Genomic DNA, 21,115 nt, shown 5'->3' with positions numbered 1-21,115 from the left:
TCAGCACTAACCCAAATCTTTATTTTTCCCTGGATTGCATTATGTACGACTGCAGATTTTAAAGTTCAGACATAGTAATTGCACTGAGACGTACATTTAGATTTCAGCAGAAACTCTGTAGAACTTGATGGTGTTTCAATGCTTGAAGTAAAAGAACAACAGGGATGTACTGATATCACTTTATTAAAGAAAAAGTACAAATCTTTAGGTACTTGCTGTTACCGAGTACAAGTTTATACTCCATATGCAAATGATATGCAAAATATCAAATTACTGTTATTGAGAAGTTTTTTGTTTTTTTTCTCGTGAACTTGTACTTTTTTGTCAGTCAATTTTAAACTCTGAAATTGTACTTTTACTAAAATAAGTATTTTTAAAAGTATTGCATTCACTACATTTTCAAAATTAAACAGATTTAAAAAAAAGGTTGTTTTGCTAAAAGAGATTATATTTTGTGTTTTAATTCTATTACGAAATTGCTCTGTGTCACAATGCTAGGCTTTTGGCTACTCGGATAATCAGGTAACAATGTGCCCATAATGCTATTAGAGGAGATGATATTAGGCTGCGGGTGATTACTGCAGTCATAATACAACCTCGTCAGAATCGTGAAGTACTAATGCCCGGCCGGGCATCGCGCAGTTGTGTGGATTACAGCTAGCGGGCTATTTCTGACAGCCGGACCAACGCGACGACACGACGCCGGCCGACGCCGACACGCCGGCCGGCCAGACGGAGGGCTGAACCGCGTGACTCACTGCTGCGTCACAAACACACGGCGATAACGAGAAACACGCCAATTAATGCTCCCACGGGAATATCATCTGGCACAGACGCGCACAGATTGGCGCCCACGCCACGACGGACGGCGTCCACACACTCGGCGGGCTCGGAGGTCGCTCGTCGTATCTATTACTTCTCACCAATCCGTCGTAATGCAGGAGCCCTGCAGTACCGGCGACTCGGCGAAGTCTAGAAATCCAGATTACCGCGCTGCGTCCGTTCTGCCCGTGATTGTGTGCGCGGCAGATTAGCGAGGCCTGTGGGTTTTCGCTCCGTCACAAATGGACATACAAACCCATTAGAGGGATTTCCTTGTTTTACTACATAACCCAGACAAGTATTCACATCTCCTGCAGTGGCGGTAAAAACACGCGCGTGACCTACTTCCTTTGGAACGTTGCGTCACACGACTGTAACGCCGCTGCCTGGAGCAAAAGCACGCCAGTAACGGATTACAAAGTTACTAGCGCGGCCAGAGTTACTGAAGCTTCAGTGAAATTGATTTTTTTTAGTTTTTGCTTTTGTCATCTTTGAACACAGTTTTTCACTGTTAGCTTTAGCATTAGCATCATAGCAAGCTGTGTTGCTGTTTCACTAAACTCCTACATTAAAATGTTGAAGGTTTCTGGAGTCGCTGGAAATCCACAAACACCACGACTCTGACAGCAACTCAGCAGATTTCCTTTTATATGTTCCTTTGTCAAAGACTTTGGGTCTGATCTACTTCACAAACGACGCTCAATTACATCTGATATCTACTCTAACAGATTGTAATTTCAGTTTACATGCATAATCTGAATGCAACTAGCATTCGGATTATAGAGCATCTTCTTCCTCTAACATCCAGATTAAAGAGCATCTTCCTCTCACTAACATCCAGATTTTAGAACATATTCCTCCCTCTAACATCCAGATTATAGAGCATCTTCCTCCCTCTAACATCCAGATTATAGAGCACCTTCCTCCCTCCAACATCCAGATTATAGAGCATCTTCCTCCACTAACATCAAGATTACAAAGCATCTCCTCCCTCCCAATAACATCCAGATTATGGAACATCTCCCTCCACTAACATCGAGATTATAGAGCATCTTCCTCCTCTAACATCCAGATTATAGAGCATATATTTAAGTGATGAAATATTAGAGGAATTGTGTTATGAGCTTCTCTCTCTCTCTCTCTCTCTCTCTCTCTCTCTCTCTCTCTCTCTCTCTCTCTCTCTCTCTCTCTCTCTCTCTCTCTCTCTCTGCCTCTCTCTCATTTTCTGAGCTCACTATTAGCTTCAGCATTATCAGGAGCGTTCGTCTCCAATGAACAACAACCCTGTTACTAATCCACTAAACTCTTGTTCCCCCTGCAGTAGCTCAGGCCTCCCGTCAGCAACATGAAACATGTCCCACATACATCAGCATTATCCTGTATCCCCGTAGCGTTGATTAGCATTAGCAGAACTGAACTGCCGTGTCGGTAGCTCCTCTCAGCTGTTTGCCATTCGCTTATGAATATGTTTCTTTCAGCTCATCATCCGGAGCGTACTTGACCTTCCCTCCCCGTCGCCAGTGAAGGTATTCCCACCTTGTCGTCGTCCTCGCAGGTCATGACGTTGGAAAAGGGGATCTCGGCCTTGAACATCTTCCTGCAGTGCATGAGCTGCACCAGCAGGTAGCACACCGTCTTGAACTTCATCCTCTTGGCTGGCTTGATGTCCGACAGAATGAGACCAGGAAAGATCTAGAAATAAAGACAGAGTGTAAAATATCGCAGGTGAACTTTTCACCGCCGACGAAACCGACACCACGTGGAGCGCCGGCGACGCAACGGCTGAAACAGCAACAAAATCCTCTCGCTAGATTATTAACAGTAACTGAACAGAATGACCAACGTCAACAGACTGGAGGCGGTAGCTTGGAGCAGTCGACGACACCAGTCAAACTATTTTGCTCGAACTGTTGTTTTTGTTGTTAATGCTGAATATTATGCAGTGCAACATTATAAAGTGTGGTTTAGTTTTCATGAGCTGTCGAACCGCGAACAAACTGACAGTAAAGAATGAATGTTCAACATGTTCGTCATATCAGGTCGGGGAGACGTTACTCTTCTGTTCGGTGTGCGTCGATCCCGATACATTCGATGCGTACATTTTCCTGCTTTGTATTTAAATATTTAAAACAAATGGTGTCTTCAAAGTGGAACATGTTTTTAAACTCTCCTACTAACCCGCTAGTAATGAAGTCGCTGGCTCGCTATTGAATACACGTCCAGGAGTAGCTGGACAATAAGAACAAAGTTTTCCTCTGTCGTGTCGTGACTCCCAGTCCTTACTCTCCTGGGACTTGGTAGTTTTATTTTGACAGTCACCGTAAATAACAATCCAACTTGGTGATCCGTCCACTAGAATGTCTGTGTTCTCCCATTACTAATGTTTTTATAAAGCGTATTATTCTCTGCGAACACGTGAATGTTTTTTTTTGTTTGATCTATTAATTGATTTCCGACATGTTATATTTTTTATCATGTGTTCAATCCTGCATACGCCACCTCCCCACATACCGATGAATATGTATACAAATTAGTGATAATATGATTCATTAAAGTTATATTCTATGAAAATATATTTAGAAAAAAATAGATAATCTATCTTCATGGTTTCATTACAAAAAACAATCAACAGCACAAACTAGTGGCCCAAATGAAAACTACTTAGTTTTAAGCGTTTCTGCCGTTTCCATGGAAACAGGTAATTTTTTTGAACGTAGCCACGTAAACACGAAACTTCTCACAGGGGGCCTTTTTTAACTCCAAAGACTTACATCGTTCACAAATACAATAATATAATATTCAAATATTAGCTGATCATTTCATTACTGGCGTTTATATGAGGAACGTAATCATTACAAAATCAGCCCGACAAAACTCTCAGTATGGAACACCAATGGAGGCGGCTGCAGCGTGCACTGACAGCAGTTTTGGGCTCAGTGTCTTGCTCAAGGGCACTTTGACGTGCGGCCAGATGGGGAATTGAACCTGCAACCTCCCAATTGAGAGGCGTCCCGCTCTGCCAACCACGCCTCAGCCGCGGGTTGTAAACTCGTCTCGTTCATGAAAAAGAAACTCGGGTGGACTTTTACAGGAAACTGTGTGTGTTTGCTGTTAGAAAACCCGGAGACGTGTCCAGCGTTTACTTGCGTGCTTGTGAGCGTCTGCTGGGGGATTTAAAATGCAACGAGACACACGCACACACACGCACGCACGCACGCACGCACACACTCACACGCACGCAGGCAGGCTCAATTGCACATGTGCAGCCGGTGCGAGATAGTGACACCAGTCATGTGTATGCCAGCTTAACACATGGCCCGCCTCCCTCTCTGCACCAGGGGATTAACTATTACAACACTGACAGCTGCGTCACCCCTCCAGTCGTACGGCGGCGGGAGTAAATGCGGAAAGGAAAGCGTGCGGGCGTACTTTGCGTCGGTGCGACGGCACGATGAAGAAGGTCTCGATGTGGTGCTTCAGCAGGAAGGCGTGTCTCTCGTGGCCGAAGCCGGGCTCCACCTCGTAGTCTCCGTTCAGACACTCCAGGGTCGTCCGTGTGATGTGCACCTTTCTGAGGGAGCACACAGAGCCGGCAGTGTTATGAATGAGACGCACCCCCCCCCCCCCCCCCTCGTCCCGTCATTATTGCAGAGGCCTAACGTCCCCCTCGGCGTTTCTCCCAACAAAATCAGTCACTTTATCTGCTAACAAGTCCTAAAATCTTATTACTTCACTTGAAACAACAGCAAATTGAGCCAAGAGGCGACCTCGTTTCACATCTTTTTAAAATGCAAATCCCAGTTTCCTTTAATGAAGTGATGCTAATTTAACCGCTCTGCCGTGTTTTCAGCTTCTCTCTTTCGCTCTTCTCCAATTTTTGAAAATATGTGAAAACTCCGAGAGTGACAACGAATGTGGTCGCAGTGACTCGCATTTCTTCTAGTGTTTTAGTTTAATAGAGGATTCACTGATACCGGTACCGATACCGATACCGATACGAGTATCAGGTATCCGGTCCGATACCACACAGAGTACTCGGACTTGGAAAAAGCTTCCCGATATAATAACAACATGTTATAAATGTGTAACACTGTGAGTGAGCGGGATGTTGCGACAGACTGCAGCCCTCTTTGGCCGAGAAGGTTAAGGTTTTGTCTGTGTGTGGTTATATATTCATTAATTGGTTTGTATGTATTTTACCAACTTTTCGCAAAATCTATTAACCCAAGTTGAATGAAATCTTCACGGATGATCTGTCATCATCCATGGACGAATTGATGAGATTTTGGGACGTTAACGGCTAATCTGTTTCCGAATAAATCACAAAAAACTGCGAAGAAATGTCGCATGCAAAGCGGATGAGAGCAAAGGAGATCAGCGTCTGTTGCCATGGAGACGCTCCTTGCTCAGCGTTTCGCACAGTGACGTTACCTGACCTACCTAGTTAGCATCGATATGAGCTAACGGCTAACATGCTAGCGATGCTAACTGGCAAATGTGGCGTTGGCCAAGGTCTGCGCTCTACCGAGTGTAGCTCTAGTTTCACGATGCGCTTGAGTTTATGTAAATAAAGTCCAAATTCTAAGTTCCAATACAAAGTCTCAGTGATTCATTCATTTACATGAGGTCTTTGGTTCAGAAGTAAAAATAATAAAGACGTAATTTCCAAGTGGGAAAGTGGTCTGAACTCCTCCAAACAGGAATCTTCCCACTTGGAAAGTCCCAACAAACCAATGTTAATTTGAGCTGCCAGCTCTTGTCTGTTTTCATGTGAAAGATACGTTCATACACGATGAAATCACCAATAAATCTGTTTGAAATAATAACTAGATGAATGAAAAAAAATTAGATTTGACTTCCAAGCATAAAAAGGCATCTGAATTCGGTCAAACATTAAATTTCCCACCGGGAAAAACGATCAAAACGATGATGTGAGGTCACAACATGACGACAATTAAACGTTAATAAATGCTTTTAAAATAAAGAAATCAATATGACAAACAGCATTTTTTTTCAAGTTTCATTATTTAAAAGAGAAAAAATTGTCGTGAGCTGCCTAGAATATGTATTCCAATGAGTTCTGAAGCTTTTCCTATCAATAGGGTTGATTTTACACGCATCATTTCATCCGTATGTTGGCTTATATGAGCGAAGCAAACATTTTTTGGAATTTATCAGCAGTTTTCTTTGCCTCCATGGGACGGTCCCAAGTGGGAAATTCGAAATTAACTGGTAATAATCCAGTTTCCAAGCTGCCTTGAAGGCACCATGAATCCAAAACGGGAATAAAACAACGTGTAATGAATATAAACAACATAAATATTAATAGATTAAAAAAAAAAAAAATAGAAATACATTTGAGTTGAATCAATAAATAAAATTATGACGGCGACGCTCTTCTCTTCGCTCTCTTATCTAATATCGTCACTTGTGTTTCATATCTACGTTAACTTTAAATACAAGACAATAACAGTAATAATCATCAAAACCACCTCACATTTTTTTTTCCAGTGCTGTTTGAATACTTGGGACAGTAAATTTGAGATGACAACAACTGGTCATATTTAGGAGGGGATACTGTGTTTTTTCCAGTTTTAGATTGGTGGAGAAATAAAAAAAGTGGTTGTTGTGGTTGTTGTTGTTGTTGTTGTTGTTGTTGTTGTTGTTGTTGTTGTTTTAATAGTGCTGGGAACTAGTGTGAGTTGGTTAAAGACGTTGTTCTTCCTCCATGTCTTTGTAACAGAAGAAAGTGTGTCTCATCAGTATTCATAAACATTTGACAAGCGTGTAAAGATAAACGCAGCGCGCAGAAAGGGACTCATTTACCCATCTGGTAATGTTCTGATTGGATGCATACTGTACATCACTGGGCTCTGTTGCTGGGAAACTGTGTGTGAGTGTTGCCTTCCAGTTCGCTCTCAGTGGGTGTAGCGGTCGGCACTGACCCCGGCAGCCCTCCGGCCTCCATCACATTCGCCAGCGTGACGTCGTTTGACCAGACGTCGTACTGCCATTTCCTCAGGCCCAGCACGCCGCACAGCACCCGGCCCGTGTGCAGACCCACACGCATGTTCAGGTCCACCTCCGTCGCCTCCACCACCGACCTGCAGGGAGGAGGAAGAGGAGGAGGAGGAGGAGGAGAGAGAAGTAAAGGAGGACAGGGAGGAGGAGGAGGAGGAGGACGAAACAGAGGACAGAAGCAGGTAGGGGGAGAAGGTGGAAGAGGTGAAAGAGGAGGAAGAAGAAAAGAAGCAGCAGGAGGAGGAGGAAGAAGAATAGGAGGAGGAGGAGGAAAGAAGAAGAGGGGCAGCAGGAGGAGGAGGGAGAAGTGTAGGAGGAGGAGGAGGAAAGAAGAAGAGGGGCAGCAGGAGGAGGAGGGAGAAGTAGAGGAGGACAGGGAGAAGGAGGAAGAAGAGGAGGAGGAGAAGGGAAGAAGAGGGGCAGCAGGGGGAGGAGGTGGAAGGAATAAGAGGAAGATGGAAGAACAAGAAAAGGAGGAACTATTGAATCAGCCCCGGGCGCCACATTGGATGTTAAAACGTGGACAAACAAGGACAAACAGGAAGTTTTTATAGATTATATAGATAATTTTATCTAACTGTGGTTGGGTCAGGCATGGTAGCAAAAGAGTTTCTGGGCTCACACACTGGCGATGCTACATGCTACATGCTAAAGAGTTTCTGGGCTCACACACTGCTGATGCTACATGCTACATGCTAAAGAGTTTCTGGGCTCACACACTGCCGATGCTACATGCTACATGCTAAAGAGTTTCTCAATAGTGGATTGCACAATTTTAATGCTCCTTGTGTGTAAACGGAGACCCAAAAACTCAACAAAAGTTTTTGAGTTTTCACTTAAAGAGGTTGTAAACGGGGCCTTCGCGTCAATCTGAGCACCTCTGAGGAGAAAGAATTTGAAAACCACTGAGCACAAAGTAACTTTCCACCAAACTGAAACCAGATGAGTGATCATAAACAGTCCACTCACTCATGGAGAGAAAAATATACAAACCTTACCTCTTTGCTAATTAAGATAATCAGAGCAAATCTTTACATTTCACAAATGACCAGTCAACACATTCAGGAGAGTTGCTATACATACATGTGGGATCCGTGTCTAATATCAAGCATGTGTCTGTGTTGGCGTGTGTGACTCACGCGATGGTGTCGATCATATCCAGGCCCATCTCCACACAGCAGTGGGCGTGATCGGCCTTGGGTTGTGTCAGACCCGACACGCAGTAGTAACAGTCGCCCAAAATCTTGATCCGCCTGCAGTGGTTCTCCTGCGGACACGCAGAGACACACGGCACAGGAGTGTGAGCCGCTGAAAAGAACTGCGCCCATATTTGCCTGAAGTTCATATGTTTGACTTAGAGTAGCACAGAAAAGACACCCGACTCCCGGAGGTAGCTTTCTGTTGTTGTGTTGTGGCTTTCTGTTGTTGTGTTGTGGCTTTCTGTTGTTGTGTTGTAGCTTTTTGTTGTTGTGTTGTAGCTTTTTGATGTTGTGTTGTGGCTTTCTGTTGTTGTGTTGTAGCTTTTTGATGTTGTGTTGTGGCTTTTCGTTGTTGTGTTGTGGCTTTCTGTTATTGTGTTGTTACTTTTTGTTGTTGTGTTGTGGCTTTTTGTTGTTGTGTTGTGACTTTCTGTTGTTGTGTTGTGGCTTTTCGTTGTTGTGTTGTTACTTTCTGTTGTTGTGTTGTGGCTTTCTGTTGTTGTGTTGTGGCTTTCTGTTGTTGTGTTGTGACTTTCTGTTGTGTCGTGGCTTTTCGTTGTTGTGTTGTGACTTTTCGTTGTTGTGTTGTGACTTTCTGTTGTTGTGTTGTGGCTTTTTGTTGTTGTGTTGTAGCTTTTTGATGTTGTGTTGTGGCTTTTCGTTGTTGTGTTGTGACCTTCTGTTGTTGTGTTGTGGCTTTTTGTTGTTGTGTTGTGACTTCCTGTTGTGTCGTGGCTTTTCGTTGTTGTGTTGTGACTTTTCGTTGTTGTGTTGTGACTTTCTGTTGTTGTGTTGTGGCTTTTTGTTGTTGTGTTGTGGCTTTTTGTTGTTGTGTTGTGACTTTCTGTTGTTGTGTTGTGGCTTTTTGTTGTTGTGTTGTGGCTTTTTGTTGTTGTGTTGTGACTTTCTGTTGTTGTGTTGTGGCTTTTTGTTGTTGTGTTGTGGCTTTTTGTTGTTGTGTTGTGACTTTCTGTTGTTGTGTTGTGACTTTCTGTTGTTGTGTTGTGGCTTTTTGTTGTTGTGTTGTGACTTTCTGTTGTGTCGTGGCTTTTTGTTGTTGTGTTGTGGCTTTTTGTTGTTGTGTTGTGACTTTCTGTTGTGTTGTGGCTTTCTGTTGTTGTGTTGTGACTTTCTGTTGTTGTGTTGTGGCTTTTCGTTGTTGTGTTGTGACTTTCTGTTGTGTCGTGGCTTTTCGTTGTTGTGTTGTGGCTTTCTGTTGTTGTGTTGTGACTTTCTGTTGTGTCGTGGCTTTTCGTTGTTGTGTTGTGACTTTTCGTTGTTGTGTTGTGACTTTCTGTTGTTGTGTTGTGGCCTTTTGTTGTTGTGTTGTGGCTTTTTGTTGTTGTGTTGTGACTTTCTGTTGTTGTGTTGTGGCTTTTTGTTGTTGTGTTGTGACTTTCTGTTGTTGTGTTGTGGCTTTTTGTTGTTGTGTTGTGGCTTTTTGTTGTTGTGTTGTGACTTTCTGTTGTTGTGTTGTGACTTTCTGTTGTTGTGTTGTGGCTTTTTGTTGTTGTGTTGTGACTTTCTGTTGTGTCGTGGCTTTTTGTTGTTGTGTTGTGGCTTTTTGTTGTTGTGTTGTGACTTTCTGTTGTTGTGTTGTGGCTTTCTGTTGTTGTGTTGTGACTTTCTGTTGTTGTGTTGTGGCTTTTCGTTGTTGTGTTGTGACTTTCTGTTGTGTCGTGGCTTTTCGTTGTTGTGTTGTGGCTTTCTGTTGTTGTGTTGTGACTTTCTGTTGTTGTGTTGTGACTTTTCGTTGTTGTGTTGTGGCTTTTTGTTGTTGTGTTGTGACTTTCTGTTGTTGTGTTGTGACTTTCTGTTGTTGTGTTGTGACTTTCTGTTGTTGTGTTGTGGCTTTTTGTTGTTGTGTTGTGGCTTTTCGTTGTTGTGTTGTGACTTTCTGTTGTTGTGTTGTGACTTTCTGTTGTTGTGTTGTGGCTTTTTGTTGTTGTGTTGTGGCTTTCTGTTGTGTCGTGGCTTTTTGTTGTTGTGTTGTGGCTTTCTGTTGTTGTGTTGTGACTTTCTGTTGTTGTGTTGTGGCTTTTCGTTGTTGTGTTGTGACTTTCTGTTGTGTCGTGGCTTTTCGTTGTTGTGTTGTGACTTTCTGTTGTTGTGTTGTGGCTTTTTGTTGTTGTGTTGTGGCTTTTTGTTGTTGTGTTGTGACTTTCTGTTGTTGTGTTGTGGCTTTTTGTTGTTGTGTTGTGGCTTTTTGTTGTTGTGTTGTGACTTTCTGTTGTTGTGTTGTGACTTTCTGTTGTTGTGTTGTGACTTTCTGTTGTTGTGTTGTGGCTTTTTGTTGTTGTGTTGTGACTTTCTGTTGTGTCGTGGCTTTTTGTTGTTGTGTTGTGGCTTTTTGTTGTTGTGTTGTGACTTTCTGTTGTTGTGTTGTGGCTTTCTGTTGTTGTGTTGTGGCTTTCTGTTGTTGTGTTGTGACTTTCTGTTGTTGTGTTGTGGCTTTTCGTTGTTGTGTTGTGACTTTCTGTTGTGTCGTGGCTTTTCGTTGTTGTGTTGTGACTTTCTGTTGTTGTGTTGTGACTTTCTGTTGTTGTGTTGTGACTTTTCGTTGTTGTGTTGTGGCTTTTTGTTGTTGTGTTGTGACTTTCTGTTGTTGTGTTGTGACTTTCTGTTGTTGTGTTGTGGCTTTTTGTTGTTGTGTTGTGGCTTTTCGTTGTTGTGTTGTGACTTTCTGTTGTTGTGTTGTGACTTTCTGTTGTTGTGTTGTGGCTTTTTGTTGTTGTGTTGTGACTTTCTGTTGTGTCGTGGCTTTTTGTTGTTGTGTTGTGGCTTTTTGTTGTTGTGTTGTGACTTTCTGTTGTTGTGTTGTGGCTTTCTGTTGTTGTGTTGTGGCTTTCTGTTGTTGTGTTGTGGCTTTTCGTTGTTGTGTTGTGACTTTCTGTTGTGTCGTGGCTTTTCGTTGTTGTGTTGTGGCTTTCTGTTGTTGTGTTGTGACTTTCTGTTGTTGTGTTGTGACTTTTCGTTGTTGTGTTGTGGCTTTTTGTTGTTGTGTTGTGACTTTCTGTTGTTGTGTTGTGACTTTCTGTTGTTGTGTTGTGGCTTTTTGTTGTTGTGTTGTGGCTTTTCGTTGTTGTGTTGTGACTTTCTGTTGTTGTGTTGTGACTTTCTGTTGTTGTGTTGTGGCTTTTTGTTGTTGTGTTGTGGCTTTCTGTTGTGTCGTGGCTTTTTGTTGTTGTGTTGTGGCTGTCTGTTGTTGTGTTGTGACTTTCTGTTGTTGTGTTGTGGCGTTTCGTTGTTGTGTTGTGACTTTCTGTTGTGTCGTGGCTTTTCGTTGTTGTGTTGTGACTTTCTGTTGTTGTGTTGTGGCTTTTTGTTGTTGTGTTGTGGCTTTTTGTTGTTGTGTTGTGGCTTTTTGTTGTTGTGTTGTGACTTTCTGTTGTTGTGTTGTGACTTTCTGTTGTTGTGTTGTGGCTTTTTGTTGTTGTGTTGTGACTTTCTGTTGTGTCGTGGCTTTTTGTTGTTGTGTTGTGGCTTTTTGTTGTTGTGTTGTGACTTTCTGTTGTTGTGTTGTGGCTTTCTGTTGTTGTGTTGTGACTTTCTGTTGTTGTGTTGTGGCTTTTCGTTGTTGTGTTGTGACTTTCTGTTGTGTCGTGGCTTTTCGTTGTTGTGTTGTGACTTTCTGTTGTTGTGTTGTGACTTTTCGTTGTTGTGTTGTGGCTTTTTGTTGTTGTGTTGTGACTTTCTGTTGTTGTGTTGTGACTTTCTGTTGTTGTGTTGTGGCTTTTTGTTGTTGTGTTGTGGCTTTTCGTTGTTGTGTTGTGACTTTCTGTTGTTGTGTTGTGACTTTCTGTTGTTGTGTTGTGGCTTTTCGTTGTTGTGTTGTGCTGTTGGCCCTTCTGGGCCACCGTAGTACATAATCAAAATAAAGCAATACTGGGGTGGAAGAAGAACATGAAACCTCCACAGAGAAGATGAAGCAGTGAAGCGAATCGAGAGCGTTAAACTACAACACCGCATGATGAAAGTATCTTCAGAAACTTTGAATGCTTCGTGATTTGGATGTTTTTTTTAAGCTTATTTTCCAGAAAAACTTCATCACTTCACAATGACATTTCAGGTGAGAAACAAAAGCCAAAGTTGAACAGAATCTCGTTACTGTAAAAAGCCCCGGCGGGAATCGCCGTGGTGACGTTTCTCTCTGTTTACCAGCTGGACCGGCAGCATCAGAGCACCGTCGCTGCCTGCTGCGGGAGACGTGACTGTACAGAAAACCGCGCGCGAGCTGCGGCTGCATCTCCGCTCATGTAAATCAGATGTGTGCGCCCGAGCAGCCGCTTGTGTGTTTGTAGTTGAGGCCGGCTCTAATTGCTCCGACATGCTCTTGAAGTAGAATCCCACCCACACGTTCCCAGACAGATCTGCTGTTTGTCACATTGTGCACAAACTCTGCGGTGATCACACACACACACACACACACACACACACACACACACACACACACACACACACACACACACACACACACACACACACACACATACACACAGGAACACACACCTGCAGGAAAACAGAAATAGCTGCATGGTTACACGGCGGAACCATACTGTACAGGTAGTTCAGTTTAGTTGATTGCACGTTTTTTTGGCGCTGTATCACACACAGTCATCAGGAAATCATAATAGGAGACTCTATAAAGCTTCGCCCGCGGGCAGCCTCTGAGTGACACACACACACACACACACACACACACACACACACACACACACACACACACACACACACACACACACACACACACACACACACACACACACACAGAGGATTCATGACAACTGCAGGGTAAGAGGCAGAAATGAGAAAAGAGAAGATGGGTGCTCTGGTTTTCTGCTCACGGGAGCAGAAAGATCCCGGCGTGGGAGGCTATGAGGATTCAGAACGTGGATGATTATCCCGGCACTAGTAGTGTGTGTGTGTGTGTGTGTGTGTGTGTGTGTGTGTGTCTGTGTGTGTGTGTGTGTGTGTGTGTGTGTGTGTAGCAAGGAATTATCAGCCGTGTCTCAAGAAAAAAAAAAAAAGGAACCACTGTTGGAGATTTAAAATCCGCTGATCGGGGACAACTGGCAGTCAAAGCAGCGTCGATTCCCAGTTCCGATTCATTTCCGCCGTGGTTCTGAGGCGTGTGTCTGTTGTGGTTAAGTTTATAGGTTGAACCCCCGGGGGGAATAAATGTGTTGTGTAGCATACAGCAGTCAGACAGCCTCGGCAGCTGTGACAGAGCCGATTTGAAAGTGAATTTCTCCCTCGCTAACACGACAGGGGATAAATCTCAATTAGGATGCAGCTGCAGAAACACACACACACACTCACACACACACACGCACAATATATCCTCATCACAAGATCTACTTATAATGGCTTGCAGAACACTGGATAGCACATAGCACCTTGTATCTCTCTCTCCGCCCCCCCCCCCCCCCCCCCCCCCAACGTTAAGCCATGACTGATTGTGGAGATGTGGAATGAACTGAAGAGGGATAATCCTGCTGATCATGTGACTCGTGTGTGTGTGTGTGTGTGTGTGTGTGTGTGTGTGTGTGTGTGTGTGTGTGTGTGTGTGTGTGTGTGTGTGTGTGTGTGTGTGTGTGTGTGTGTGTGTGTGTGTGTGTGTGTGTGTGTGTGTGTGTGTGTGTGTGTGTGTGAAAAGCAAGAGTAAACTGTCTGGAGAGATCTGCCGGCCTCGTGGAAGAAGAGGTCAAGCATGTGGCACATCGAGGGCTGAGTGCGTTTGTGACATTTCAGATGGAGTCTTAGTTTGATGACACATTGGGGGGGGGGGGGGGGGGGGGGCTCAGTCCAGGCTGACATGTCAGTGTGTGGAGGTCTCTCCTTCACAGTGATATGACTTCCGGTTCGAGACCGGGCATGGGGCCTCTGCTCTGTGGAGATTGCATGTTCTCCCTGTATGTGCACGAGTTTAATTCATTTTTACCTAAAAGAGCAGGTTAGAAGGTTATGTGTTCGTCTGCGTGTATTTATTTATTAATTTCTCTATTTATCCATCCATCCATTCATTCATTTATTCTTTAATCTATTATTTAGTATGTATGTATTTTACCAACTTTTCACAAAAACTACTCACACGAATTGCCTGAAATTATCAGGGATGATTTGTCATCATCCAAGGACCAATCCATTAGTTTTGGGGACGTTAACGACTGAATGTAAAAAAAAAACCCTGTAAAATTGTATTTTAGTAGATTTCACACAGTCCCTTTGTTTGTTTGTTTGTTTGTTTCTTTCTTTCTTTCCTATAAAGTGGTGGGAACTAACGTAGCGCGATGGAACCAGCAGATGGCAGTAATGCAACATTCATGGATGCAAACTGTCGTTAAACCCAGAAGAAGAAGAAGAAGAAGAAGAAGAAGAAGAAGAAGAAGAAGAAGAAGAAGAAGAAGAAGAAGAAGAAGAAGAAGAAGAAGAAGAAGAAGAAGAAGAAGAAGAAGAAGAAGAAGAAGAAGAAGAAGAAGAAGAAGAAGAAGAAGAAGAAGAAGAAGAAGAAGAAGCAGATTTCACACAGCGATGTCGCTCCCTGATATAGCATCGATATGAGCTAACGGCTATCGTGCTCGCGATGCTAACTCGGTTACGCAAACAAAACGTGGCGTTGGCGAAGGTCTGCGCTCTACTTAGTGACGTTCTAGTAAGTAGAAGTAATCGTTCTTGTACTAACCTTTAGCTACTTGCCGATACTGAGTACTGACACAAGTACTTCTTAAAAGCCATATTCATACTCCAAACACAAACGATATACAGACGCTATGCGTTTCTGCAGACCACCTGCAACCACGCACTGCCATGTCCGTACTGTGGAGGCAGTAGAGAGCGATGAGACCACGTATCCCACACACGCTAACTATTTTTCATAAGTAAACTGCACAAAACCTTCAAAAAAAAGAGTTTTTAATTCCAAGAAATGCAGCATTATGTATGTATTATGATATCATTGACTGGAGTTATTACATTCTGAATTTACATAATTGGTTGTAATATGCATGTGGAATGTGGACAGCTGAGAATTTGTTCTGCAGTCGACTACACTTTATTGTTTTCTCCAAGTGTTGAACGAAGCTCCGATACTTCCGCCTCTTCATGCGCCGACGTTGCGGATAACGCAGGCAGCAGGTGTGGGATAAAAAAAACCACACACACACACAAAAGAAAACTCTTATTCTCTAGTGTTTTCTTCATGTTTGATTTGGTTTGCCGACACTTCCTGTACGGGAAGATATTTGGCTCCTCGGTTGCTAAGCGCTCCGGTTTCCTGGTTCCTGGTTTATTAAAGCTGGTTTTCTGAGAGCGGCTGCACGCTCATGAGCATTTCCAACCACATTTCATGCTCTTCATTAGCAGATTGATCCTTCGAAGATCAAGGGCGTCATTCTTATCCGGCATCAGACCTCGGCCGACACCGACGTGGCCGGCTGCTGTCATGTGACCGCAACGATCCTCGGTGTGACCTGTTTGTGACACAGGTACTTTGTATGTGTGAGCATGTGTTCAGTCTATTAGGATTATTGATGAATCTATAGAGATGGAACTGGCCTGACAGTATCTGCACTGGAATAATAAATGGCTGTAGAGAGTGACACGTCTGTGAAATATTCAATAAATCACATATTTATTTTAGGGTTGTCAGACTTAACACGTTAATGTGGAGGAATCCGTCAATGTGATTGATATGATTAAAAATTAATTGACCCACCTGCAGTGCAGAAATCCCTTGAAAAGTCTCTGGCAACAAATTTCCGGCAGTTTTGGTAGCGACAGAAACGAACGATATGGGAGACGCTAAACAGCACGTTGATCATCTCGATGGGAAATCTGAGTCCAAAAGGACCCGAGACAGAGCAGTGGACCATATCCAACAGATTTTAATGTGTGTTCAGTTAAAAAAAAAAAGAATAAATATATATATATATATATATATCTTTTGATAAAACTTTGGACCCAAATCAAATTTTCCCCCCATTGAAGGAGGAAAACGACAGAGATGGATGTTGGTGGTTCCTTTTCCAGCAAAAGAGGTTCTCCCATCCTCCGACCCGGCGGGAATAATGACAAACATTCCAGAATAATATTAAAGAATGTCCAAACCACAGCCATCGCTCGTCCTCTCTTTTCTACCTGCTGCTGACGGAGGACGTCATGTGAGCAATGCAATGCTTATAATACATGTTTAATGATGGACGAACCTACTTGAACTGTAGCTGGAAGCTGTTAGACTCATTTTGTGTTTTGAATTTCTCTTCACAACATTCAAATAAAAAACATAAAAAAAAAAACCATAAAAATCTGCATTATATTTCCTGTTTTCGAGTTCCTTTTTCTTAAATATGCATATAAATATGCATTTTTCACTATGCAATTTCTTTATTGATTTATTCATTTTTACATCTATGCATTTGTCCATGTATTATTTATTAATTTATGTACTCATGTAGTGATGCAAATGTTTATGTATTAGTCTGTCATATAGGTCATTTTTTTTTCATTTATATAATTATTTATCTGGTTGTACAAACATTACTTGGTTGTACACTTCCTTCTGCATTCATTATGTATTCACGTATTGATCGATGACACATGCTTCTACATTCATTTACAGAAATAGCCTTTACCAAATACATTATACACTATTTACTTATCTAATTATTTATTTATACATTTCCACGAATAATCAATTCGTTCAAAAGTTCAATAATTCTTACATTTATATATTTCCATTATGTCATTTTTAAGAACCTTTTCTAATACCCCAACGAAAAAAGACATTTAAATAATTTTTTTCAATTGAAAATATAAAAAAAATACTGGGGTATTATCCAACACATTACTTATAAATTTATTTATTTATTTATTTGTTTGTTTATTGATCTATCTATCTATTGTTTTGTCTGTCCCTTAAATAAATAAATAAATAAATACTATTTATTAATTTATTTATACTATTATATTAATTTTGTTGGGGTCATTTTCCGTGCTCCATGCTGTGCATGCGTGTGTGTTGCAGTATTAATGTGTTTACAGTGAGAACCACTCACTCACCTAATCTTCTTTTCCAGAAAACAACGTTGCACATGCTCAATGATGTCCACACACACACACACACACACACACACACACACACACACACACACACACACACACACACACACACACACACACACACACACACACACACACACACACACTAACTACTCCTCAGCCGTTATCTCCCCGTCTAAGGATCATTTCGCTCAGATCTCTCTATTCAGCCTCCTTCCAGTTCATTTTCCTCCTTGACCTTCATCCCCTCCTCCTCCTCCTCCTCCTCCTCCTCCTCCACGTCCGTCAAACCTTCCAGCTTCACTTTCACCATTTGGATCGATACATGGCTTGGCATAATAAATGAGCTCCAGGACTAAATAATACATTTGGTTTTCTTGGAGGCTGTTTGGAGTTACGGAGGAACAAGCGGCTGAAACAGGAGCTCACCAACTGTTCAGAGTCGCTCGCCGCCAACCCGCCGCCAACCCGCCGCCAACCCGCCGCCAGCCCGACGCCCTCACCGCAGGCACAGTGTGACGGCTCAAGCTTTTCCTAACGGAACCGCGCGTTCTTCTGCAGCTTCCTCCGCCGGACGCACCCGACTGACTTGAACCCGAGGCCACGTTCACCGTCACGATCTCAACTCAAAATGTTATTCAGAACACAACAAGAAATGTAAGGAGCTTCGATGAGCAAACAAGAACCTGCAGGAAGCTGATGAGTGTGTGGTGACAACACGCAAACTTCACATGGAAAGAGACTCGAATATGGACCTGGTTGCTCAGAGCAATGCCAGCTTGTGCTTATGATGAGGCATGCTGGGTAATCCATCGGTCCAGTCACTCTCTGAGCAGAGCGGGACGTTGGACTCTGCTGGGGACTGCTCAGGCAGTTTCAAAAGTGATATATAAGTGAATCCATTTACCACGGACAGAATGACAGAAATTAACAGTGTGTCATGTCGATCCACAACGTCAATATTCTAGAAAAAAGAAAAAGGCAGCAGTCTAAATGAGGTTTTCGTCTTGGTGAACTTACTGTGGCCAGTTCGTCAAACTTCCCGAAGAGCTCGTTGAGCAGCTTGACCAGCTCCTGAGCCGTGCACTGAGAGGCCAGACTGGTGAAGCCCACGATGTCCGCAAACAGGATGCTGCCGGCGGGCGGAACCAAAAGAAAAAGACATTTCAGTTAAAATGTGGCGGCTCTCAGCAAGTCAAGACGTCGGATCGTTCGGTGCTCGTTCTCGGGTCAATAAAGCGTAAATAAAAACAAACACACGGGGCGGGTTCAACAATTTTCCCGGCAGAAAATAGCCACAAATCACACAGAGGTAAGACAGAAAACAGGCTAATGGCGATCAGAAGCGGAGCGACCGCAATAATCTCATCTGCGGTCAGTGAGAGCGTCTTACAGGCCGGCCACTAAATCACTCACCGAGCCAAATTGCCTGCTGCTGGCTGGCTGCTGTGTTGGGGTGGAGGGAGGCGTTGAAAGCTACTCAGCCCCTGATTCATTTTCTCAGACGTGGGCCAGATGGCAGCCAAACAAGGTGTTATGGATCTTATTGACTCACTGAGAAATCGCTGCTCTCAGTAGAGCAAAAGCATCGGAGCTGGGTTTGGGTACACTGTTTGAAAAAAGAATTTCAAGGCTGTCATTTTCTACAGCGTTGACTTTTTTTATTTAGTTTTGGGGTTTTTTTTAAAACGTGACACACAAACAAACAAAAACACATGCACAACAACATATTTTATTATTACATTTATTAACATATTATAAGACGACATGCAGGCTAAGTTCTCTTTATATATGATAATTAAAGAAGTTAAAATCATGGGTTGTTTTTTTTTTGTGTTTTTGGTTCGAAAAATGTAAGTTTGAATGAATAACGTTATGTTTGTGTTTAATACGTCTGACTTAGATTGCAGGATTGATTAAATGAAAATATAAACAAGAGAATGTTATAATTTGCTAATTTTAGAAGCTTATAGTTTATTCCCAATGTAAGATAATCCCTGGGACCTTGTGTGAACTAAATGAGAAAGAAGATGAATGGATGGATGTGAGGGCCGAGACGAAGCTCAAAAAAGAAGTTGGTGAAGCAAGAAACTGTCTCTAATACGTCTGCATCTAAAAGTTTCAGAAAAACTTTTCATACATCGGCAAGCCTAAGGCTTGGGAGCCATTTTCAAAAAGTTGCGTTTCCCCCACCTCCCGTTTCCATGGTTCCATGGAGACAGAGAGTCAGTGTTTTCTAAAAGTTGCATTTGACCTCTTTTTTCACAGAGACAGAGCATTTTCAAAAAGTTGCTTTTGCCCCCTAAGCACTGAGACAGGGACAGCCAATATTTAGAAAACGCTGTGGTTTTCACCGTTTCCACAAAGACAGACGTTTTCGTAAAGTTGCATTTTCCCCGTTTAGATGGCGATGGGAGTTGGCGAGTTTCCAAAAAGTAGCTTTGTCCACAGAGACGGAGTGTTTCTGAAAAGTTCCACCTTGGGCGTCGTTTTCAAAAAGTTGTGTTTTCAGTGACTCCAAGCACCGTTGTCATGTAAACACACACCCAAAACATCACGGAAGTTTTGCAATTTCCCTTGGAAATGTTGTTTTGTAAACAGGGCCTCAGTTTAAAATCAACGGAGGCTAATTTTACAGAAGGATTTCCTGAGGAGACGCTCGTACGTGTTTCTCTGTTAATGCCGGAGCCATGCTGAATCTGTCAAGCTTTCTATTCTGGTGCGGTTTACAGTGAAAACAGCGGAAGATTCACCATAGAAACTCATGAATTCTTGAAGCCGTGCGGGTTTATTTTTTTTTTTTTTTTTTGGACTTCAAAAAGAAAGCAGCCTCTAATTCACAGACAAACAGCAGCTGAAATGACAGCTGCCCTGTCTGCAGATCTGCCATCTTATTAAGCCAACGTTGTTCCCTTCTTGTGTCTCGTTAAACGCTGCAGCTGCACCGGAATCAAACAATAAATAAACACAAGATTACAAATTGAACCAGATATGCGACGGCAGGCTGTTTTTTATTTATTTATTTATCTTATTTTTGTCCGATGCTCGGGGCTGCAGATGCGAAACGAGTTGCCGAAACGAGTGTTGAGATTGCAGTTGTGGGCCCGTTTCTCTGCATCGTGACCGAGCCTCTGTGCTGATATTTTATTTTTTTTGGTGGGTGGGGGGTGGGGGGGTGCAGTGCGGTGGTGCAGTTGCTCAGGAGCCTGATGTATGCAAAGCCGGGATCACGACTGCCGCTCCACCGAAGAAGCTCTGCCGTGTGATCCGTCTCTGAACGGCGGGCGAGGAGGAGACGGCAGGACGGCGGCAGGCGGAGGAGTGCCATCAAACGTTCCCGGGGCCTGATCAAAGAGTGGGGTTGGGGGTGGGGGTGGGGGTGGGGGTGGGGGGTTCCTCAGGGGGCTGTTACGCCCCTGCTCAGCAACATAAAGCTGATTTCAGTTTTTTTTTCTTCTTCTTGTTTTCGTTTCTTTTCCACGTGTTCATGTGCACATGTGCTTGTTTGCGGCGTCTCTCTGGAGGCGGGCGCCACATGTGTCGTTTGGCCAGAACGCCACAGCATCAGCGTTAGCATTAGCATTAGCAGTGTGTGTGTGTGTGTGTGTATGTGTCTGAGCCCGAGCAGACAGAGCGGAGAGGATTGACTCTTGACAGGAGTGCGCTTGATACGCTACCCGGCCCTCGACTCCAACACTCAGCAGCACTAATGCGGCTCCACCGTTCTCTTTACTGCCTCGCTGCAAGGTAACGAGCTCAGAGTCGCTCCCGCACTCCGCCGCGTCTCATCCACTGTGAGAGCATCCGAGGAGGTAAACCACCAGGTAAAAGGCGGCAGGTGTGTTCCCTGACTGTCAAAGACAATTGCTCTCAGGACCGGAGTGACTCTCGTCCTGAAGAATCGATGTAATAAATGTAAGGTTTCGGGTGCGTGGGCTGCAGTAAGTTACTGTGGCTTTCGGCGGGTTTAAGGTTCCGTCCACACCAGAACGCCGGTTCACGTAAACGGGGTCGTT

The 21,115-nt window shown here is 43.4% G+C and overlaps 1 protein-coding gene across 1 annotated transcript in view; it reads right to left on the bottom strand.

The window, feature by feature from the left end:
- adcy1a (adenylate cyclase 1a) overlaps window positions 1-21,115 on the bottom strand; it is a 56,033-nt gene that overhangs the window by 22,442 nt on the left and 12,476 nt on the right. The window contains exons 4-8 of the mRNA XM_080472635.1: window positions 18,120-18,231; window positions 7,983-8,110; window positions 6,768-6,926; window positions 4,252-4,393; window positions 2,359-2,514 (exon numbers count right to left, since the gene is read on the bottom strand). Coding sequence (XP_080328761.1) covers window positions 2,359-2,514; window positions 4,252-4,393; window positions 6,768-6,926; window positions 7,983-8,110; window positions 18,120-18,231 — 697 coding nt within the window. The remainder of the gene's footprint in view (window positions 1-2,358; window positions 2,515-4,251; window positions 4,394-6,767; window positions 6,927-7,982; window positions 8,111-18,119; window positions 18,232-21,115) is intronic.

This window comes from Lipophrys pholis (genome assembly GCF_963383615.2).
Source record: "Lipophrys pholis genome assembly, chromosome: 10".
Taxonomy (NCBI): domain Eukaryota; kingdom Metazoa; phylum Chordata; class Actinopteri; order Blenniiformes; family Blenniidae; genus Lipophrys; species Lipophrys pholis.
The sequence above is the reverse complement of the archived record's forward strand: the minus strand, read 5'-3'. Positions and strand labels throughout refer to the sequence as shown.